Here is a 24,468-nt window from a genome sequence, read left to right as displayed (position 1 = left end):
TGGGGATGAAAAAACCTTCTTTTTTGTTAGTAAAAACAGGATTTTTCCCATTTTAAGAACTTATACCCCAAGAAGCAAAGATTATTAAATTGCTAGAAACAATTTTTACTATAAAACATTTTGCTGTTCGAAGTACCTGGGTAGCTCTGTCGGTTGAATGCCTGACTCTTGACTTCAGCTCAGGTCATGATCTCACTGTTGGTGAGTTCAAGCCCTGCATTAGGCTCTGGGCTCTGCACTGGCAGTATAGATACTGCTTGGGATTCTCTCTCTCCCTCTCTCTTTCTGCCCTTCTCCCACTCATGTGCTCTCTCTCTAAATAAATAAATAAATACATAAATAACTTAAACATAAATAAACCATTCTGCTCTTTAAACCATTAGTGTATTTAATCCAATTCATATTATCAAGTGTTGATTTTTAATTGATTTTTGGAAGGAATCAGATTCCCTTTTTATAACATCATATAGTAATTTCTATCTAAGGTGGTTTGGTTCCCTTTGACAGGGTGAAATAAAGAAAAAACAGCATCTGTTTTTCTCCAACAACAAAAAAGGGAAACTTAGATATGTTACCAAATTACATACATTTAAGTATTTCTAGTTGCTTTGCCCTGAACTTTTAATAAAAATTCATGTCTTTAATACACTGAGATTGTAAAATTGAAGAATAAAACCTGCTAGTCTAAAATATTTCAGTAACATCAGATTACAGAAAGTTCTTAAATTAACTTTTTCAAATGCATCCTTGTAGGGGGTATGTTTTATGGCTGTACATATGCAGTTGGCAGACATACATAAAACAGTCTTATAGCCAAAGGCAATATGGGCTGATATGGAAAAAGACATGGACTCTACAGATAAATAACTCTTTACTGTGTTACATGAAATGAGAAAATGAGACAGAGCATTACCATGGCTTATAAATGAGTGGGTGTGATTCTTCAGTTTTGTGAGAACTACATTTCCCTCTAAGCAGTTGGTGATTGATAATGTATTGATCCTTCACAGTTTCTCTTTCCTTTCCTCAGGTTTAGAATAAAAGGAGAAAAAAAGCTGTTAGATGAGGCAGAAATGTGTGGTTTGTATGCTTCAAGGTGCTAGAGGAAAGGAGGGTCTGTGCATCTGGCTAATTAAGGAAGCCTTCCAGAAGAACACCAAGACAGGTCCATAATGATTTTCTTGTTATCATACTTTTTTACAGCATCTGCAGTGTGAAACTCCTAATGCTCATTGACCAATTGTAACCTTGTACACGATGAAGAAAATAAGCAATTTTGTTCTAGTTTAAGTAGAGTGAGAAGAAACATAATTGTTTTGTTTTTGCTCCTAATCCTCCTTTTTTATTATTTTTAAATGTTTGTTTATTTAATATTTATTTTTGAGAGAGCACATGCATGTGAGTGGGGGAGGGGCAGAGAGAGAAAGAAAAGATCTGAAGCAGACACTGCGCTGACAGCAGAGAGCCTGATGCAGGGCTTGAACTCACAAGCTGATCATGACCTGAGCCAAAGTAGGACGCTTTACCGACTGAGCCACCCAGGCACCCCCATGATTCTTTCATCTTAACAGCAAGATAGCAAAACAAAAACCTTTCATCCTATGACCTGAGCCAAAGTTGGGCGCTTAACTCACTGAGTCACCCAGTTGCCCTTCCTAATTCTCCTTTTAAGTTACATTATTTCCCCCCCGCCCTCAATTTAAAGGTAACATGGTCTAAAGGTAAAAAAATGTGGAAAACACAAAAAGCCCTAATGGAAAGTGAAAAATCTACCATATTCTATTCATTGAAAGAAATCCACTGTTAATATTTTGTTAGAAGTTTCAGGGAGCTATTAGCAAGTAAGTCTACATACCAATCAACTTCAAAGTCTCAGTAGTTTATAACAACAAATATCTATTTTTCCACTCATGGGTCTGTGGGTTGGTTAGACTGATATTGGCTGGACTCAGGTGGGTTTCACTTCAAGCAACTGATGTAGATTAGGTCCCCTTCATGTGATTTATTTATTTTGGGGCCCCAAATAAGACTGAAGAGCTGAAAGGTACTACCATTTTCCAGTGAAATGATATGGTGGGATGTGAGCTGGGCTGAGGTGGGGATGTAGATGAAACAACATTGGCCTTAAGTTGATAATTACTGAAACTGTGAGTTTATTATATTATTATTATTATTGTGTTACTCTTATATATTTTTTAAATTTCATGTAATAAAGAGCTAAATTTGTATCCAGGGTACTGCTTTTACTATTAGCAGTTTCTTTAAATCTACATACTGTAGATTTAAATCTATTCTTTAATATCTACATACTGTAGCAGAATTAGTAGCAGCAGTAGTAGTAGTGTAGCAGTTATTATTGTTATCTGGTAGCAAATACTGTTTATTAGGTATCTAGTCTGTAATCCTGCCATGGCTATGAGCTGCTCTTAAGGTCAAAGGGCCCATCAAAGGCCCAGCAATTTTTATTGAAGCTCCTTACTTGTTGTATTTGTTTGCTTCATTGTATTTTACAGTGATAGATATAGAAAAATCTGTGGAAAATGTTTTAATAGTGGACCCACCAGGATCACCACATAAGCCACTCTCCCTGCCACATCTCCCAGCAATAATCATATCCAGAGCAATTCTATGGTTTGTTTGTTCATACCCCACATGCCACCCTATGTATTTTCTGTAGAATCCCAAGGTTTATTGGCACTGTAACTAGCCAATCCACTCTCCTGTTAAACCTCAAGAGAACCCCTGTTAGCGAGGACTGAACAGAAGAAAGGCCCTCTGCCAACCCTACTCCATCCACTACTATATCCAAGAAGAGAACGAGTCCTCAGTGAGGGGCTTCATCACACTCTTTTCCAGTCTGAGCTCTAAGGAACTCACAGCCAGTGGGGCCCTATCTCCACTTTCCCACATAACATAATCCTACAGGGCATCTTCTTTGCCATCAAACATTATGGTTTGACATAGGGCATTTCCAGATAGGAAAAACTCAGCCTTAAGATCTAGAAGGATCTGCCTCCAAATCCTATCAGGATTTCACCCATAAGAATAATTCTACCAGTGGTGGGGCATCTGAGTGGCTCAGTCAGTTAAGTGACAGACTTCAGGTCATGATCTCATGGTTCATGGGCTTGAGTCCCATGTCGGGCTCTGTGCTGACAGTGTGAAGCCTGGAGCCTGCTCTGGATTCTGCATCTCCTTCTCTCTCTGCACCTCTCTCTCTGTCTCAAAAATAAATAAACATTAAAAAAAAAAAAAAAAGAATAACTCCACCAGTGGAATGAAGACAGAGTTCCTAGAAAGTTTGGCTGCTTGCTGGATATTCTAAGTTCTTTGCTTTTTAAGCACCTATAACCCCAACAAGTCTCCTACCAGACACAGGTGAGTCAACACTCTTAATCAGTAGTTAAAGTTACTTAACTATTTGCAGTGCTAGTAACTTAATTATTTGTTTTAGTTATCTACTGTTGCACAAAAAAACTGTCCCAAACTTGTGGCACTGAAAGACAACCAACCATTTGTTATGCTTTCAGATCAGTACAGGAGACAGCATGCATTGTTTATGTCTACTGTGATATGGGGGCCTCACTCAGGAAGACTTAAAAGGCTGGAGTGTCTTAAACGGCTGAAGGTCAAAATCATCTGGAGGCTTTTTCTACATCTGGCATCTAGGTTGAGATGATTCCAAGGCTGGGCTCAGCTGGGACCATCATTCATGTACCAATACTTGACCCCTCTCCAGCGTGGCTTTCCACAGCATGGTGACTGGAGTTCAAGGAGGAGTACCCAGCGAATGAATTTATGTGGAACGAGCAGTCTAAGAAAACTGGGGCAAAGATGCAAAAGGCCTTTTTAGGACCTAATTCCAGAAATCACTCAGCATCACAAGAGGAGACTTAGGGCTCACCTCTTAATGGGAGGAATTTCAGAGTGTTTTGGGGCAAGTTTTAAAATCACAACACAGAGGTGCCTGGGTGGCTCAGTCAGTTAAGCGTCCAACTCATGATTCTGAGTCAGGTCATCATCTCATGGTTTTGTGGGCTTTAGCTCTGTGACAGGCTCCACGCAGAGCCCGCTTAGAAATTCTTTGTTTTCCTCTCTCTCTGCCCCTCCTCTACTCACGCTCTGTCTCTCTCAAAATAAATAGATAAACTTAAAAAAATTTAAAACCACCGCATTGCTGTTTAGTGGACAGTGGGAGCTGTTGCGCCTTCAGAACTCCCCAGGTAAGGTGCTTGGCTACTGGCGTGATAACAAATATGTATGCAACTTATAATTCCCACTTGGCCTTGCAGTTCTAACAGAGTAATTTAGGAATCTTGCATTTTCTCCTTAGAGACCCCAGCATTCTTACTCTGAAACAAAATGTGTAGTTCAACCATCTCACTTGTGTTTTCAGAGCTTTTTAAGTGCTCAATTTGAAATGCTGGAGCATTTCAAATATATCATTGGTTTCACCACTAGGGATGGAAATGTTTCCTCTGGCTGTCCAGCCTCCATTTTCTCACATTAAATGGATACATCAATTTGGATTCTAGTCCTTGCAGAACAGAATAGAAGCATTTTTTACACCTCTTCTTCTGCAGTAGCCATGCAAGGTCCCTTCACTGTGTGTCCTCACTGGTTGAAGTGGCTAGAGACCTAGACATGGTCCCATCTCATCTCTCTAGCCCCTACTGTCAATCCTTTTACATATTTATTGGCTACTTCTATTTCATCCCTGGCAACCATCTTGTGTGATACTTTACCCACTTTTCTATTAACATTTTGTATTTTTTAAGGAAAGGCTCTTTTTACATTTACATAGCAGCACTTGGCTTCCTTTTGAAATCAAACATATTTTTTAAGTTTTTTTAAACTTTCTTCTTGCATTTCTTTTTCTTTTTTTATCTCCAATTTTCACAACAAACATATGTGCTTTTATAATTTTAAAAAGTAAACACACACCCATAGAGATGGCTACTATTAAAAAAATAAAAGGAAATAACAGGGGCTGGTGAAGATACAGAGAAATTTAACCTCATGTAGCTGCTGTGGAGAAAACGATGGTAGTTCCTCAGAAAAACTAAAAATGCAAGTACCACATGACCCAGCAATTCCATCTTTAAGTATCTAATTAAAGGGATTCAAAGAGATATTTGTACACCCAGCATTTGCTACATTAGCCCAAAGGTGGAAGCAACCGAAGTGTGCATTGACCGATAGATGGGTGGACAAAATGCAGTCTATATGCACAGTGGAATATTATTCATCATTACAAAGGAAGGAGATTGTGACACATGCTATGACATGGATGAACGTGGAGACCATTATGGTAAGTAACATAACCCAGTGACAAAACGACAAATAGTGTGCAGTTCCACATATATGATGTACTCAGAGTAGTCACATTCGTAGAGACTGGGAGAAGAAGGGTGATTACCATGGGCTGCAGGAAGGGAAGAGGGGGGAAGTTATTATTAATGGCGTGGAGATGCACAATGTGCCTGCACAACATTGTGAATGTACTTAACATCTACTGAACTGCACACTCAGAATGGTGAAGATAGTGTCTTTTATGTTGCTTCCTTCCGGTTTGCATTTACTATGTCAGATTTGGTGTCAGAGTTATGCTAGTGTTTTGAAAGGAGTTGGAAAGCTTTTAAAAATCCTTTAATGACGCTTTGAAAGGGCTTATGAGTTGGATGGGGTTTTAAGGAATCATTCAGGTTATTCTCTCTGGCTCCCTTCCTCCTGGCTATTGCTGCTAAAATTCAACTCTCACACATTCCCTGCCCCCACCTTACTGTAGACCTCATTCCTTCCTTCTTTCACCATTACCCCTGTTCTCTATTTCAAACCATTTCCACCACTGGGACAGAGCAGGTTTTTCGTGATGCTATATCTTATGGTGGGAAAAGGACAGATCCTATGGAGTTAAGGGCTGGGTGTGGGAAGCCCTGTGCTCAGTCCCTCATTAACCTCTCATCCATCCTTTTTCCCCCTCATAAAAGAGCCAAACAAGGGTGCCTGTGTGGCCCTGTCATTTACGCCTCAAACTTTTGATTTAGACTGAACTGGTGATCTCACAGTTGTGCGATGGAGCCCTGTATCCAGCTCCGTGCTGAGTGCTGAGTGTGGAGCCTGCTTGAGATCCTCTCTCTCTCTCTCTCTGCCCCTCCTCTGCTCTTGTGCACACTCACATGTTCTCTCTCTCTCTCTTTAAAAAAAAAAAAAAAAAAAAGAGCCTAAGAAATTTCTAGCTCCTATACCATCTCTTTCCCTTCCTCTAGTGACTTACACCCTAGGGGGTGCCTGAGTGGCTCAGTCCGTTAAGTGACCTGACTTTAGGTCAGGTCATGATCTCACAGTTTGTGAGTTTGAGCCTCACTTGGGCTCTGTGCTGACAGCTCAGAGCCTGGTACCTGCTTTGGATTCTGTGTCTCCCCTCCTCTCTCTCCCTCTTCCCCACTTGTGCTCTGTCTCTCTCTCTCTCTCAAAAATAAATAAACATTGAAAAAAAAAGAGAGAGAGTGAAGTATGTTTGTGTTTTGTGTTCTTGTACCTTTCTGTTCCTAAGCTTTTTCTGAGAGATCGACTCTGATCTCCCTTTTGTGTTTTCCCTACTGTATAAAAGAAACACGAGCAGCAGAGAGGGTAGGGCCTGGGAGAGAGATCTTAGGGAGGAGCCCATTAACTAATACCTCATTGTAGGAACTTTTAGAGAGCCCAACATGGGTGTGTGCTAGCTTCAGTGACAGGAAGTGACAGTGATGTTTCACAGCCACCTCTCTATAACACATTACTTGGCAGCTCTCTATGCAGTACTGCAGAGAGTCTGCCATCTGGATGCTAACCTGCATCTTCTCCCCAGTCAATCTCTTCTGTATTAGCCATTATTCATTTGAAAATTTAGATCTAATTATGCCTCTCTCCTGCTTAAGTCCTTTAATGGCATCCCATTTCTTGGAATATGATAAAAACTAAAACCTGTAACTTGCCCTGAGCTCCCTATAGAGCATCTGTCCAGTCTTCCAGCAACCCAGATAGCCTCTTACCCTAGCCCTTGGCTGAATAAAGATCTCCACACCCTTCTGGTTTCTCCAGTTCCTCTCTCAAACCTGGGTCTGGAATCTGCTTGACTAAATACCGCCCCCCCTCCCCCGCCTTACCTTCTGCTACCACCATCACTACCCCCAACATTATAGAAACTCCCTATTCTTGAACTGAGTAACTGCTTTCCATTTTTCAGTTCATATGTTTAAGGAAGCTTTCCCAACTACTCAGAGCATATCAGACTCCCCTGTTGTTTGCTTAGAACTCTAGAATCGTGTGCCTATTTTTAGAGCACTTCTGGTATACTTCAATATTTGTAGGATCATCTGATTTATATTTGCTCCTCCTCCCTATATTTATAAGCTCCATGAAGCCCATGAATGTGTTTGTTTTGCTTCACATTTTGCCCTGGGTGCTTAGCATAACCATGCAAACAATAAGAATTAAAAAAAAATTTTGGAATAAACATAGAAATATAAAGATAAGATGGGAGTCTGTTCTTTATCACATTGGGTCAGGTGTTGGGGTGTAGGGGGATTAATTCACAACGCTGTAATTTCCCCTGCATAGAAATAGATGCAGGAATCAAGCAAGTAAAGATAAAAACATTACTGTTCGTACTGAAGAAAAATGGTATGATAAATGTCATCTCTAATTAAAAGGGTTATCAGCTGCTTGGAAACCTGGTTGATTTCATGACTAGAAAAGGAAATATACAAGGGGAGCTTGAAGTGTCTTGCAGTAAAAATAAAGGCCCTTCCTAAAGACTAATGGAGACATATTGAAAGGACACAAGAGTTGGTTTCCAATACACAAAGAACAATAATGAATCATAATTTGTCAAATAAGCAAAAATTCATTAATCCCTAATGATACTAAAAAAAGCAGGAAATGGGGGAATAAAGGAAGTGGAGTAAAGGGGAGAAAAGCTCCTATTTAGAGTGGAATGTCAGTTAAAAATGTAGAAGGAATGGCAGAGTAGAAAATTGCAATTTGCAACCACCATTGTAATAACTGTTCTCGGTGGATGCTAAATCCATTGGGTATAAGTCTGTTGGGGAACAGGATATTCATATAGTTTCAAAGCATCAGTCTGCTGATTATTTATTCAGTATAAAGGAAAAAGATACCTTTAACATGAAGAGTTCAGGTGGGTGGCACCTTAATGAAGGGATGGAATTCAGCATCAGAGATAAGGGGGCAAAATGACCTACCTGCTGTGATACAGTGGGAAGCACACATCATCAACATGGTTTTATTGCTAAATATTTAAGTTGAATCTTAAGGGAGCATCATTACTTTGGGGGTATTCTGCAACACACTTTGGCTTTTTTCAAATTTGTCAATGTCTGGTAAAAAGGAGGGGGGTTATGCGAGATTATGGAGACTAAACAGACAAGTAAATGCAGTGTGAGGTCCTTAAAATAGGTATAAAAGAAATTTTGAGATAATTAGGAAAATGTGCTGTTTGTAAAAGTAACATGGCGGCACATGTACCCCAGTGTCCATAGCAGCACTCTCAACAATAGCCAAAACATGGAAAGAGCCTAAGTGTCCATCAACGGATGAATGGATCAAGAAGATGTGGTTTATCTATACAATGGAATACTACATGGCAATGAGAAAGAATGAAATCTGGCCATGTGCAGCCACATGGATCGAAATAGAGGATGTTATGCTGAGCAAAATAAGTCAGGCAGAGAAGGACAAATACCATATGTTTGCATGTATAGGAGGATTAGGAGGAACTTAACGGAGGACCATGAGGGAGAAGAAGGGGAAAAATAGTGGGGGAGAGGGAGGGAGGCAAACCATGAGAGACTCTTGAATGCCGAGAACAAACTGAGGGCAAATGGGGTGTGGGGAAGGGCAAGGGGAGTGACGGGCATGGAGGAGGGCACCTGTGACGATGAGCACTGGGTGTTATATGGAAACCAACTTGACAGTAAACTATTAAAAAAAGAAGTTTATTTATGTTGAGAAAAAAAGAGAGAAATTATGGGGGCGGGGGTGTAGAGAGCAAGGGAGAGAGAAAGAATCCCAAGCCCAGGCAGGCTCCACACTGTCAGTGCAGAGCCCTAGCCAGGCCCTGAACCCACAAACCTCAAGATCATGACCTGAGCCAAAATGGGATGCTTAACTGACTGAGCCACCCAGGTGCCCCCAGATAATTAGAGAAATTTAAATATGGATTGTAGATTAGGTAATATTAGTATATCAATGTTAAACTTCTTGAGGGTAAAAGTGATATAATAGGTAGAATAATGACCTCAGTTTTGGGAGATACCTATTGAACTATGCATGTTCAGCAGTGGGGAGAGTGAGTGGCAAATAAAGCACAATGTTAACAATTAATGAAAGTTGGGCGCCAAGGTGGCTCAGTTGGTTAAGCATCCAACTTTGGTTCAGGTCATGATCTTGCAGTTCGTGGGTTTGATCCCCCTGCTGGGCTCTGTGCTGACAGCTCAGAGCCTGGAGCCTGCTTCAGATTCTGTGTGTCCCTTTCTTTCTGCCCCTCCCCTACTCATGCTGTGTCTCTCTTTCTCTCTCTCTCTCAAACATAAATGAACATTAAAAAAGAATCTATTAGGGGCGCCTGGGTGGCTTAGTCGGTTAAGCGTCTGACTTTCGCTTGGGTCATGATCTCGAGGTTCGTGGGTTCGAGCCCCGCGTCGGGCTCTGTGCTGACTGCCAGCTCGGAGCCTGGAGCCTGTTTCAGTCTGTGACTCCCTCTCTCTCTGACCCTTCCCTGCTCACGCTGTCTCTCTCTCTCTCTCTCTCTCTCTCTCTCTCTCTCTCCTAGAAATAAAAAAAAATTTTTTTTTAAATAAAAATAAAATAATAAAGAATCTATTAAAAAAACAATGCATGTATGTGGAAAGTATGTAGGTGTCATTGGACTATTCTTTGAACAATAGAAGTGGAGAGTATGTAGGTTTGAAATTTTTCCAAATTAAAGCCGGGGAGGTAAGTGTTTGGAGACGATGGCTTCAAACCTGTTGACTAAGTGGGCTCGCTGAAACTTCCTTATACTTAAATTAGACAGCCTTACCTTGTTGTAGTCACTCCTGCACAACCACCAGCTTCTCCCAGCTCCTGTTCCGTGTGCCCCTTGCCACAGGGCCTATCCTTAAAAATATTGGTGTCTCCAAGCAATAGAACAGATTTGGAAACCTTGGTAGGCAGGCAGATCCCAAAGCAAACCCAGCAGAACCCGAGCCATGCTTGCTGTCTCACCTTCTGAGCTCACTGCTCAGGGAAGTTCCAAGGCCAGAAATAGGGCTTTAGAGCAATGGTTCTCAAACCAGATTGTACATTAGAAGCACTTGACAATCTGATGCCTGGACCATTTCCAGAACAATTAAAGCACAGTCTGTGGAGGAGGAGCCTAGGCAACAGCAGTTTTTGAAGCTCCTCAAGTGATTCCAACATACAGACCAGACTGAGAATCACTACCCTAACAAAGTCTCTCCATGTGGAAATCGCATGAAGGGAAGACTGGAGTATTCACTCCAAATGTCAGAGAAGAAAAGCAATCCACTGGGGGGCCCTCAGGGTGTGATAGGATGTAGGCTCAGAAAGGAAGAAAAGGTCCTGGGAGCTTACACAATCTAGAACCCTTGCACCCACAACCACGCAGCCCCTGCATTGCTAGAGCCTCTATCCTTGGTCACAGGATTGCAAAACTTTTCTTATTAGCTTTAGCAGCTACTGTGTAGACCTCATAGGATTTTCTGCATAGACAATTACATTGTCTGCAAATAAAAAGAGTTTTACTTATTCTTTCTAATCTGGAGGCTTTCTATTTCTTTTTCTTGCCTTGTTACACTAGTTAGAATCTCCAGTATGATGTTGAATAAAACTGATGGGAGCAGACATCCTTGCTGTGCTGCTGGACTTAGGGAGGAAGTGTTCACTCGTTCACCATTAAGTATGATGTTATCTGTAGGATGTTCATGGATTCTTATCACATTGAGAAGCCTCCCTTTTATTCCCTGGTTTGTTGAGTGGTGTGCGTGTGCACACGCGTACGTGCTCACGCATTTGTATCAGGAATGGATGTTGGATATGGTCAAATGCTCATGCGTTTGTATCAGGAATGGATGTTGGATATGGTCAAATGCTTTTTGTGCTTTTTCTTTTCCCTTATCTTAAAAAAAGAAGTTTTAAGAACAGAAATTCCCAACATAACAAGAGTAGACAGAACAGTCATAAGGAGCCCCCATGTATCTATCATCCAGCTTGGTAGAAATGCAAATTCTCAGACCGCCAAAAAGTCCTACAGAACAGGGACTCTGGGAAGAGTAAGGAGGCTTGGAGAAGATCACTACATCGCGATGATCACACCCAACATTATAAACTGCAATTCCCGATTATCTTCAAGTATTTGTTCAGTGTTCCAACTCTCAGTTGTCTCTTTTTAAAGTTTTTAGTTGTTATTATTTTTCCGGTTGGTTGAATTCTAATTCAGATAATGTCCACACGCTGCAAATAGTTCATTTGTCTCTTAAATCTCTTAGGGGTTCTCCCTCCATTCTCTGTTCTCCCCCTTCCTTGCAGTGGCAAACACCTGCATATTACAGACTCTCCCACATTCCAGCTTTGTTGGTTGTGGCCTTCCATATTCTTCCATCCTCTGCGTTGCCTGAAAATTGGCAGCTGGGTCATAACAGTGAGGTGTGGTCAGGTTCTACTTGTAGTGGGGGCAGGAGGCAAGAATCCTTAGTAGATGGGCTTGTGGTCCTTTTCCCTTAAAATTTTTTTTAATGTTTTATTTATTTCTAGGAGAGAGAGAGAGAGAGACAGCGTGAGCAGGGGAGGGTCAGAGAGAGAGGGAGTCACAGACTGAAAGAGGCTCCAGGCTCTGAGCTGGCAGTCAGCACAGAGCCCGACGCGGGGCTCGAACCCACGAACCGCGAGATCATGACCCAAGCGAAAGTCGGACGCTTAACCAACTAAGCCACCCAGGCGCCCCGGTCCTTTTCCCTTTAAAAGCGCCTGGCCCAAACTGGACTGCAGTTCTGTGATTACTCCGTGCTCTGCCTCAAGCGCATATCATTGTACCTCCTCTGTTTCCATCTCCTTGAGTTCTTTACTTTTCCTGGCCCACTTTAGAGACCTGACTTGACATTGCTTATGGCCTTTATTGAACATTCCTTTAGGATGCTACTTCTGGTAACTTCAGCTTTGAACGTAGAACACATGAGAGGGAGGCAGTCTCTCCTAGGATGCTGCCCAGGCCCTCAGGACACTTTGTGGTGGGTCCACAGAACCTTACCAGCAGCTGTCAGCCGGCCTGTGGGAGGGGGTCAGATAATACCATTTCTGTGGTCATTCCTCCTTTGTCCCTTCTCCCCAGAGCAGCTACTTTCAGGAGACCTGCAGTCAGGTCTGGCATCTGCATTTTCGTAAGTTTTGAGGGTTCTGGTGCATGGACAGCCTAGGAGGGTCACTTCATAGCGAACTCTGTGTAGACACTCTTCCTCCTACTCCCTCCTTGGAGCTGGAATCAAGTCACGGTCCTGGTGTTAATTCCAGGAGTCATGCATCAGAGATTTTTTAGAGATAGCTATAAAAGAAAATGCAGTCAAATAGGTTTGAATGACTACAAAGTCCCTGTTTGATTTTAAATGAAAGGAGAAAGTCTAAAAATGGTATATCTAGGGGTGCCTGGATGGGTCAGTTGGTTAGGAGTCAAATGTCAGCTCAGTTCATGATCTCATGGTTTGTGGGTTCAAGCTCCACATAGAACTCTGTGCTGCAGCTCAGAGCCTAGAGCCTGCTTCGGATTCTGTGTCTCCCTGTCTTTCTGCCCCTCCATTCTCCCTCTCTCTCTCTCTCTCGCTCTCTCTCTCTCACTCTCAAAAATAAATAGAGGTGAAAAATTTTTTTAAATGATATATCTAGTCAAGCCGGCAACCACTGTGTTTCATCCACTAAATACAATCCTTTCATCCCCTGTCCCTCCACATTCATAGTTAGTTTCTGGGTTGCCATGTAGATGGACTAAATTCCCAGTAATTTGTAAGTTGACTCCTGTTCCCTCTCTGGTCTGGGATAAAGTCCTTCTTGTTTCTTTCTTTTTCTTACACAGCAAAAGACCTGTGACAGTTATCCTTGGGGGTGGAGACTGGAGGTGGTGTGAGAATGTCTACTCAGGCCATGTTCTGTTTCTGGATTGGAGTGCTTGTTACCAGGGTGTGTTCACTTTGTGAAAATTCCTCAAACTCTCTACAGATAATGTGTATGTTTTTGTCTATATATGTTACAATCCAATGAAAAGTTAAAAGAAAGAAGGAAAGGAGGAAGGAAGAGAAGAAAGGAAGGAAAGAAGGAAGAAAGGGATCTGTTTTGGGAACGAACAAAAGAAAACTATGAAACATAAAATAACCATCATAAGTAAGGACAAATGCTTAAAATGATTTAAAAAATATATATATATCCAAACCAGTTTCAGTTCCTTGACTCTGAAAGAAAAGAAGAGTGGCAGTGTTGTAGGCAAACACAATAACCATTGTTGCCTTCCAGATAGCTCAACAAGTACAGACACTCTGCCCCAACCCCCGCTCACAGACCTTCCTTGTTCCACAACAGCTTTTGCCACACAACCTCATTTGCATCCCTGCTCAGCTTAGTAATGCTCACCCTGTCCCACTTCTCACTCTCTGGGCTCCTGTGTTTGTTTGTAGTCTTACCGGCCCTGGATGCCAGGATCATCTGTTGCTACCACCAAGATATCTTGGTCTTTTCCACCCCGTTGAATGTCTTACCTTGCAGGATGCAGCCCCTACTACAACTTACAAGTGTCTGGCAGTGAGACCCGGAAGTAGTGTCTTCTGAAAGTTCTGCTCATTATCCATCTCTGTCTACTCTGCTTTTTTTTTTCCTTGGTAATTGAGTTCTTTTTGCTATATTAACCACATTTGCTATTTCAGGGAACTTTCGTAATGAATCTTTTATTTATTTATTACTTATTTATTTTTTTAAGTAGGCCCCATGCCCAGCAGGGCACCCAACATGAGGCTTCAACTCACAACCCTGATATCAAGACCTGAACTGAGATCAAGAGTCAGACACTTAACTGACTGAGCCACCCAGGCTCCCCTGTGATGAATCTTTTAAAAATGCAGATGATTTGATACTAGTTTTTAGTTTTTTCTTAAAAGTGAGCTTAGGTGCTATGGTCAAGGTGATTGATCTACTGACACTGGAGTTTATCATTGGCCTATTTGAGAGCTACTCTAAAGTTCAGTAACATGTACTGATTTGTACTTCTGGTGAGGCTAAAACTGGAATCTGGTGTCTTGGGCAGTAAAATGAAAGAGAAGGTATTTGGTAGATGTCCAGAGCTTAAGCTTATAGAAAGGGAACCAAGAATGGGGACAGGCTCCTGATCAAGCTGTCCCCTACTCAGGGCAGGGTGGGGAAATGATGTAAATGAAGTGGCAGGAGTGGGCAGAAAAGCCTAGATTCAGGGGTGAAGCAGCAGGATTGAGGGCCAGAGAAACAGTTCAGAGTAGTAAGCCCAAAGGGCTGAAGTGGGACAGTGGAGAAGTCCTTTCTTCTCTCTCTATTCCTCCTTCCTCTAAGTCCTCATTTACCTGTAAGGTTCCAACTTACCCAACTCTATCTCCCCCGCCCTTTTGATTTAATATTTTCAACCACGAGCCATCTCTATTTGGATGTTTCACTGCCAGTCAAATGCTACATGTCCAAACTCCAACTTCTTTTGGCTTTTGACATTTATGACTTGGGTGAACTCTCCAATACCAGTAAATATTTTCCCCATAACATGCATAAACATGGAGAGTGGAGAATGTCAGGTCATATTGAGTAAGGGAATACCTACTCCTACCTAGGTGGATGTATAGGCTCACTTACAAACTGGATGACATACTCTTGCATACTAACCTCCAGTGTGGGAGTTTTAAGGTTTTGTCTTATCAAAATTAAAAATCTGTACATGTCATGGATCTCTGGAGTCACGGGTAAAGAGTCAAACCATAAAATGCCTATGGAATATAGATACTTGTAGGTATCTCTGTAGGTAGAATCCATAAAACTGAATTTTTTTTAAATGTTTAATTTATTTTTGAGACAGAGATAGAGACAGTGTGAGCAGGGGAGGGTCAGAGAGAGAGGGAGACACAGAATCTGAAACAGACTCCAGGCTCTGAGCTGTCAGCACAGAGCCCAATGGGGGGCTTGAATCCACAAACCGTGAGATCATGACCTGAGCCGAAGTTAGACGCTTAACTGACTGAGTCACCCAGGTGCCTCAAAACTGAATTTTAAACAAGCTACTTTGGCAATTCTTATTAAGAGTACAGTCCCTCCTCTTTGTTCCTTCTTGCTTATGCAGACAAATCCTGTTTCATTGTGACCAACAGTCAATCTTTCTGCCAGTCTTCCAGGTGTCATTTAGAGGCATGTTTGGCCTTTTCTTCTCCCTCACCCCTTACTTTGTTCACTAAGTATTGAAATTTCCACTATCCCTTCTATTGCCATGTAGTAGCTAGAGCAAATATTTGAGAACTTGTGTCTACAAGATGTATCAATTTTCTATTGTCAAAGAAGAGACTACTATATATTTAGTGATTAAAAAAACCCATTTATTCGCTTATAGTTTGGTGGGTCAGAAGTCTGGAATGGGGTGGCTATGCTCCCTGCTCAGTGTTTTAGGTGTCAGAAGCCTGAAATAGAGACATCAGCCAGGCTGAGTTCCCCTGTGGAGGCTCTGAGGGGACATCTGCTTCCACGTTCATTCAGGGTGACAGAATTCTGTTCCACTTCCAACCCCTGACTTCTGCAACCAGCTAGAGAAAACTCTCCTCTTAAAGGGTTCATGTCATTAAGTCAGGCTCATCTTGGTAACCTCCCTGTTCTGAGGTCAACTGATTTGGAACCTTAATATCATTGGCAAATTCCCTTTACAGCAGCACCCGGGTTAGTGCTGAAAAAATGGGAGAAGAAGTAGGCATATTAGGCCTGGCAATGTTGGAGACCATTTTAGAATTCTCCCTACCATACAAGAGAAGCAGAATTCTAAGAAACTCTCATGTATTTCCTTAAGTAAGTCTTCCAATAGCCCTATGAAGCAGGTATCACTGTTATTTCCATTTTTTGGATTAGAAACTGACACATAGGAGTCTTGCCCAAGGCTACACAGCTGTTTTTGTAACACTTTAGTGCTGTTGGATTTTCATGTCTTTGTTCATTCAACTACCTTCTAAATGGCTTTCCTGTCTCCATGATCTTCCTCCTTGAATTTGTGCAAGCCAGTCCAATGTTAGTTAAAAAATTTTTTTTGCCACCAAGTGGCTTTCCTAGATATAAAGAATTATACTTAGTTATAGCAGCAAAGACGCATGGTTATGATGTGCAAAAAATTGAACTTATGCCCAAGTATGAGAATCCATTCAGCTATATCCTTGGCAAAGGTTTTATTATGCTAACTTAGAACTGTAATGGTGTGATTGTAAGGGGCAGATGTGTGTGTGTGTGTGTGTGTGTGTGTGTGTGAGATTCTAACACAAAGCATCTGGTATGGATTATGTCTAAGAAAAAAACAGAATAGAGGTTCAGTAACAAATTTTATAGGTTATAATGAAAATACAAAAGTTAGCTATTATATTGCAGAGTACATGCAATATAATTAAGACATCAACTTAAAGACAGAATGAATTGATCTTTAAGGAATGAATAGCTTATGAAGTTTCATTTTAATTTGTTCGTCCATTTATTCCTGTAACAAATACTTGTTGAATGCACTATGTGCCAAGCACTGTATCAACCACATTTATTTATTGTTTTCTATTAGAGTATTGCAAGCTTCCTAACTGGTTTTCCTTCTTCCATACCACACCTACCCCCATTCTAGTCCATTACTCATACAGTGGAGAGAGTGATGCTTTAAAAAAAAAAAAAAAAAAAACTACTGAGATCTTGACACGCTCTCAAAACTTTCTAATACATTTTCAACGAATTCAGAGTAAATCCAAATCCTATGGCCCATAATGTGACCTATAGAGCTCCTCTCCTCTCTGTGTCCAAACTCATCTCCTCCCCTCTCCCTTTCACTCATTCCACTCCAGTGACACAGGCTTCCTTTCCTTGATCCCTGGATGTGGCAAGCATGTGTCCCACCTCAAGCTTTCATGTGGGCTATTATTCCATCATCTTAGAAGGTCTGCCCCCAGACAGCCACTCTTTTGACTCAGATTGTTTACTTGGATGTCACCTCATCGGAGAGACCCTCCCTGGCCACTTGAGCCAAAATAGCATTACTGCCTCCACCACCCTCTCCCCTTTCTTCTACTTTTCTTTCTAGCACTCAGTTATCTCTTGATATAGTATATATATTTTTGTGTATATAGTTGGCTTTCTTTCTCCTCCCATCCTAAGATATCAGCCTCTGGCAACAGGGAGTTTGTTTTTTCTTCTGAAGTATTCCAGTGACTGGAAGAGTCCCTGGCACATAGTGGGAACTCATATATATCGAATAAGTGAATGAATGAATATAAATTTCTATTTTTTGTGGTATTTATTTTTTAAATGTTGAAATAAAAATCGTATTTAACAGTTTCATGAAATAATATGGTTTTATGTTTTCCATATATTTTTATCCTTTCTTTTCACCCATATCCCCAAAAGAATATGATGCCCCTATTAGTGAATAGTATTGATACAATTTCTGGGGGAACACGTCCCCCGAACAGACCAGCAGCTATGGAAATCAAGTCACAGATTTTGCAACTTTTAAGAACATCAGCAAATGGCCTGTCTTGATAGCTTAAATACCACGGAACACAATTAAATGTGGTTACAGCACAATCTGAATGGCTCAAGTCTAAGTTAAGCAGTGACTTGTGTTTCAGCAGAGGAGTTCTTTCAAAATGATCCATCCAACCTGCCGGGAGACCTTTCAGGCAGCCAGAGGAATGAATGCGTCAGTCAGGAACCCTCTGGGCAGTGAGGGCCTTGCTCCCAATCACTCCCTAGTCAGTGATTGAGAAACACAATTTCCAACCCCACATTAAATACACTTGATGCCTATGTTGCTTTTTGTTCCACAGCCTGGAATTTCCTAGCATCAGGGACAAGTTAGTTGGTGATGGTGAAATTGCCAGTACTCACTGTACCTTATAAAGATGTTCTGAGGATGAGTCAAAGCTTCTACAGGATCTTGATGCCAGAGAAGAGTATGTACAGAAATTTTCCAATTGCTTTTATGTGATGTTGAAAGACCGGTAGATTATCAGCAGCTCAATTTTAACTCCAGTCACAAAGACTGTGGCCTCTGATATGGAGATCATTTTGAAATATGTTTTTCCAGCAAAAGTAATTATCTTGTCTGTGGCTGATGATGGACTCTTGGGAAAATGCTCAGGAAGCAGGGCATGACATTTTGTATCAGATTACAGTTCCACAACCCAGGTGGTTGTGGGTGGTAACAGGTCCCAGGTGGACAAGTTTCTGAAGTTGCAGATCTTCTTTCTCTTGTGCCTCATTGGAATCTTTTCTGATAAGGATTCACTCATTGGAGACATAAATTACCTTTATATTATCTTTATTGCTTTTTCTGATTATAAAAGTAATACATATATGTCATCTCAGAATTTTGGGGGGCTTTCTAAAAGGCAGCTAAATATGTATCTAAAGGAGTAAATGGAGGAGGGGTGTTATAGAAGTGGGAGTCTGACCTTATCTTGGGTACACCCTGAGGTGACCAGATATGAACTCTTTTTTTCTTCAGATTTGAACTTTGAACTCCAGTTGTAGGTATCGAGTGGTGACCTCGTTTGTCCCTTTAACAATAGCAAATAAGACTGGCAATTCCTAGGGGGAAAATTCTCAGCGGCAAAACAGAATTCAGAGCCCTCTGGCAAAATACAGAAAATTTCAGGCTGATATAAAATATAGAATTCTAATTCAAGGGATAGACCATCAAAAGAAGAAATCGATAAACTGGCACTCTTTTCCAGCTTTTTTTTTTTAATTAAAAAAAAAAAAAGTTCATTTAGAGCGAGAGAGAGCAGGAGTGGGGTAGGGACAGAGAGGAAGAGAGAATTCCAAGCAGGCTCAGCTATCAGTGCAGAGCAGGACATGGCGCTCCGTTCCATGATTCCGGGATCCTGACTGGAGACCCAATCAAGGAGCACAAATCAAGAGTCCCAGGCTTAACTGACCGAGCCATCCAGCACCCCCTCACCCCCCCTTTGTTTTCTTCATTTCACTTAGTTTAGATAGAGAAGGCACGCCGGTAGGGGAGAGGGGCCAAGGGAGAAAGAGGATCTTAAGCAGGCTCCACGCTCAGCACAAGCCTGATGAGGGGCTGAATCCCATCATCCTGGGATCACTACCTGAGCTGAAACCAACAGTTGGAACCTCAACCTGTTGAGCCACGCAATAACCCCTTTTGTCCAGCTCTTTATTGCACCCGTGGGCTGTCGACACTCCTTAGGGCCAAGCGACCTTAGGTGTTTCAGTGTCCCTGCACTTGTAGGGGCCGTCCACTCGCTTCATTTCACTACCAACTTCTCCCAATCCTATTAGCAGCATCTGCAGGTACACTGTACGTATGGAAGGCTGACCCGGATTTGCTCACCCAGTCCACGGTTTCAATTACCGAATTACACACTCGCATTGACCCTCTAGCAAAGAAAGCGTATGCACGCCAGAGTCTGAGGCTGGGCAGGTTCGCCCCAGGGCTAAGCAGAGACGACCCCCCGCCCCCTCACGGTCAGTGCACATCTTGGTGTGCGCGCTGTGGAACAAGGGTGGACAGCCTACTCTGTCCCCGGCCCGTCTGAGCGCACAGCTCCCTCAGCTGCAGGAGTCTCGGCGGAGACGCCAGCCCTGCCACCGGCCGCCTACCCCGCCGCGGCCCGCGGTGCTGGGATCCCCGCGTCCCCGCCCCCCGCCACTCAGTTCCCGTCACGTGCCTCCGCGTCGCCCAATCAACGTCCGTAGCGCTTAGGCTCGCGATTCAAACTGCTGCGCCGCCAGCTCGGGATCCGCGCAGGGGCGGCGGGCGCCGCCGCTGCTTACCGGCTATGGAGCACCGCATCGTGGGGCCCGGCCCGTACCGGGCCACCAAGCTGGTGAGTGAGCATGCCGGGACTGAGCGCAGCCGTCGGCCCCGTACTGGTCAGTCCTCGCCTCTACAGAGCTGGCGAGGCCCGGGTTTGGAGGCGGGACATATTTCCGCCGGTGCGGCCGTTTTCCCGTGGGCGAGCAAAGAAAGGCTTACTGGGTGTGGAGTTCAGCACTCCGTGGGTGGGTGCAACTTCGTTCTTAGACGTCGGCCTGGTTCTCGGCAGTAAGTGACGCCTTCCGATTTAAAGCATCTGGAGCAGTAGGATGACCCCCCCTCCCCCCGCCCCCTTTGTCCTCTGGAATCGAACGCCTGATGCCGGGAGAGGAAGGACCCATCTTGTCCGTAACATCGGGGCCACCCACCCCTTCTAACACACCCTTCGCTGCAATCTAGGCGGGCGTGGCTCCGTCCTGAGTGTCTAATGTGGTGACACTTGCGGTCCTTTCTAACGGTGCCCAAGACGGTGGTGGGTCTTGGCCGCTTTTCTGGCTCCCAGCGGTTTTGGTTCTGGTTCTGGTTCCGGGATCACCGACCTAAATCATTGGTTGACCCGTTGTTCTGAAAGAGCCTTTGCAGCCCCTGGCGCTCCAGGGTGCTGTTTTTTTCTCCTGGGAGAACTTTGGTATTCAGGGTACTTAGGTGTAGTTGATTTCTTTGTGACCTTGGAGCAAGTAATTTTAGTGCTTTGCGTTCTAGAGGATTACTGGAATGGAATAAGCGGTGACAATTTGGTTAATGTCAGTGGCAGGTTTTTAGAAGCTTTCCTTGAAAGCCTACTGATAATTTGGTAGGAGGGGGCCTCGCCCCGTGATCTCTTACCACTTCTGCCCACATCTAACGTGGGAATTCGTTTCATTGTTCTCCGCAACATAACGGATACCCAGGAAAAGGTAGTAACAGGGTGGGGGAGTTAATGCACTCATCTTTGCAAACAGTGTACTGAAGGCATTCATAATGATTAAATTCATTAAAAAATTCAGCAAATATAAATTTAGATTTTCCTTTGGGCTAGCATCTAAGAGGTGTATTTGGTGCTGATAGGGAGCAAATAGGTTTTAAAAAATCGTGTTTTCTATCTGCTTCCACTTCACAATGGCTTCTACCATTTGAAACCATCTGGGGTCAGGGCTATTGGTAGGTCCATCTTTGGGCATGAGATAGAGATTGTGCTTCATCAGAAACTTTCAAAAGCTTACTCTCCTTTGTAGAAGGAAAAGACATACTTCCCCCTCCCCCCTTCCACCCCCCAGTTTACTCACAGTAGTTACGCAAGGGAAGCAGAGAGGCTCAAGATCTTGGAGTAACTAGTTTTCATCCTTCCTGCTTTAGACTGAAAATAGTTACATTAGAATTGGAACTGTTTTTAATCTCATTCACTGAATTCTATGAATCACTGTTTTTCATGGATGTACCTATGTAACAAGACACTGCTTCATTCTGAGTCACATTAGAATATTATCAAAGGAATTTATAAAGAAATGTGTTCTTTGTCCTCCAGAGGCTGTCATCCCCTAAGGGATGATAATTCAGGTCAAGTTTAGTCAAGCCTGATAAAATGAAGCAGAAAATTATGCGAATCATTAATGAAGACACCTCAGTTTTGCCAGAATTTCCCAGGTAGTCAGTTCATTGGCAACTTTATTCTATTTGAGATCCTTGATCCTACACTAAGACTTTGAAAGCCCAAAAAACATTAGCAAAAATTTTTTTAAAGTGAGACTTTGTGATTTATAAGTGACCTCGGTCATCATTATGGGTGATTTTCCCCCTCATTATAAAATGTATAAATGTTTCCCCAAGCATAATTCAGTTGTGCCTTACACCTCTTACCAGGTAAATTGTAAAGTTTGTGACCAGTCCTGTCTTATTTACCCTAGCTCTCCTTTCCATCTCCCTCTCTCCACTTATCATTTTCCCCTTCTCCCAACATCACCTTCAACCCAGTCTTCAAGAGAAGCTTGGGGAAATCTATTGGTATTCCAAGAGCTTACCATTACTATCCCCTTTCATGCCTTGCTATACCTTTTCAAATTGTGTGCAGCTTCATTTTCTAAAGCATCAAAGTCTCATATGAAAATAACATTTTATGGACTCGGTGAATTTTTATGCCAGACATCAGATGAAAGACTCTAACTCAATGCATGATAAATTTGGAAGTTGATTAGTAACTTACTCATCTTCATTGAAATAGCTTTCACATTTGTAACCCACACACAAATACAGTTTACCCTTGAACAACGTGGGGGTTAGGAATGCCCACCCCTGTTCAGTTGAAAATCGGGGGTGTCTGGTGGCTCACTCAGGAGTGTCTGACTTTGGCTTAGGTCATGATCTCATGGTTCCTGAGTTGGAGCCCCACATTGGGATTTCTGCTGTCAGCACAGAACCCATTTCAGATCCTCTGTCTCCTTCTCTCCCTCTCACCCCCGAAATAAAATAAACATTAAAAAAAAAGAAAATCTGTGTGTAACTTTTGACTCCCCCAAAACTTAAGTACTAACAACTTACTGTTGACCAGAAGTCTTACTGATAACATAAACAGTCAATAAACACATACAGCAAAACCTTGGTTTGTTAGCATAATTTGTTCCGGAAAACCTGTTTGTAACTCAAAGCACTTATATATCAAAGCGAATTTCCCCATAAGAAATAAAGGAAACCCAGATGATTTGTTCCACAACCCAAAAATATTCATATAAGAATCATTATAATACTGTAATATAAGACAAAAAATAAAGAAATACGAAATATAATGAAAAATAAACAAACCTGCACTTACCTTTGAAAATCTTTGTGAATGGTGTGAGGGAGATGAGAGAGGAGGGTTATTGTGTAGGAGGACTTCACTGTCACTAATGGAATTACTGCTATCAGTTGGCTCAATGGAATCTTTTTCTGTAGGGGGGCTATTGTATACACTCGTACAGATGTTGACTACAGTATTAATAAACTCTTGTCATATACTGTATTTAATGAAACTGGCAATAAGGCAACAAAGGGAAGGGTCTGCAGGCCGCCTGACGCAGAATGAAGCAAAACATTCCTAAGCTTACTCTTGTATGGAAAAGCAAAGGACTGTCCATAGGTGCTTTGAAGTGAGGAAAAAAATACACCCATGCCATTGGCGGGCAACTTCCAGTGTTCTGAAAAATCACTGATATCTGCCAAATACTGTGGCCTGAGACTGAACATCTGAGTATGGGAGACAATCACCCACGGTCCTGCAGTGAGAGAGAGAGAGAGAGAGAGAGAGAGAGAGAGAGAAGAACCATTGGCTCAGTGTGATCATGTGATATTTGGCATCACGTAGAACTCGTAATGCAATACATTGCTTGTTTAAATTTATTAGAAATGTTTGCTCATCTTGCCAAACACTTGTAGAACAAGTTACTTGCAATCCAAGATTTTACTATATTTTGTATGTTGTACGTATTATATACTGTATTTTATAATAAAGTAAGCTAGAGAAAAGAAAATATTGATAAGAAAATCAGAAGGAAGAGAAGATGCATTTACAGTACTGCACTGTATTTGTAGACAAAAATCTGAGTATAAGTGGACCCACGTGTTTCAAACCCATTGTTTAGGGGCAACCATAGTTCATCATTTTAACAGAAACAATGAGGACCAAGAAAATTGCTTTTTAAAAGCTCCTATAATTTACTGATTCTTTCTTTGAATATAATTCTTGGTTATTTATACCATCTGATACAACTGGTAAACTTTAAAACACAGCTGTCATTGAATCTGAGAACTAGAATGGAAATGAATAATTGTCTAGTCCAGTTCTGTCATTCTTTTGAGGCCTGAAGGGGTGAACTGACTCAATTAGGTTTGTCCTGCTGGTACACAGCAAGTAAAGCTACATCTAGAGTTTGATTTTCTCTGTGCTCCTGGACCAGGTGCTATATCATCGTAGCACCATTATCACAATATTTTTGGTACTAAGAAAGAAGGAAATGGAATAAATATCCTAGAGAAAAGAACAGGAAGCTCATTTCAACACTCAGTGCTCTATTTTGTAGTTTGGCTCATGAAATGAAGCAAAAATAATTGTTTGATTCCTTATTTCAGATTCCTAGTTTAAGGGATAAATAAGTAAAACAAAAAAAGTTTTTTTTTTTTTTAAATGTTTTATTTATTTCTAGGAGAGAGAGAGAGAGAGAGAGAGAGAGAGCGTGAGCAGGGGAGGGCCAGAGAGAGAGGGAGACACAGACTCTGAAACAGGCTCCAGGCTCTGAGCTGTCAGCACAGAGCCTGATGCGGGGCTCAAACCCACGAACCATGAGATCATGACCTGAGCTGAAGTCGGACGCTAACCGACTGAGCCACCCAGG

General features: G+C 42.1%; 1 protein-coding gene across 2 annotated transcripts in view; it reads left to right on the top strand.

Annotated features, from left to right (window-relative positions):
• The first annotated feature begins 20,047 nt into the window (after positions 1 to 20,047).
• The window catches only part of DEPDC1B (DEP domain containing 1B), an 82,846-nt gene continuing 78,425 nt past the window's right edge, over positions 20,048 to 24,468 (top strand). The window contains exon 1 of one of the 2 annotated variants that reach the window (XM_039243821.1): positions 20,048 to 20,135. In XM_039243821.1, the coding sequence (XP_039099752.1) occupies positions 20,088 to 20,135 (48 nt within the window). In that variant the 5' untranslated portion in view covers positions 20,048 to 20,087. Of the gene's footprint in view, positions 20,136 to 20,314; positions 20,354 to 24,468 lie in introns of those variants that run through there. The other variant, XM_039243822.1, reaches the window with a different exon arrangement.

The sequence above is a fragment of the Hyaena hyaena genome, unplaced genomic scaffold, assembly GCF_003009895.1.
Source record: "Hyaena hyaena isolate Hyena2069 unplaced genomic scaffold, ASM300989v1 scaffold_232, whole genome shotgun sequence".
NCBI lineage: Eukaryota > Metazoa > Chordata > Mammalia > Carnivora > Hyaenidae > Hyaena > Hyaena hyaena.
This window is presented reverse-complemented; position numbering and strand designations above follow the sequence as displayed.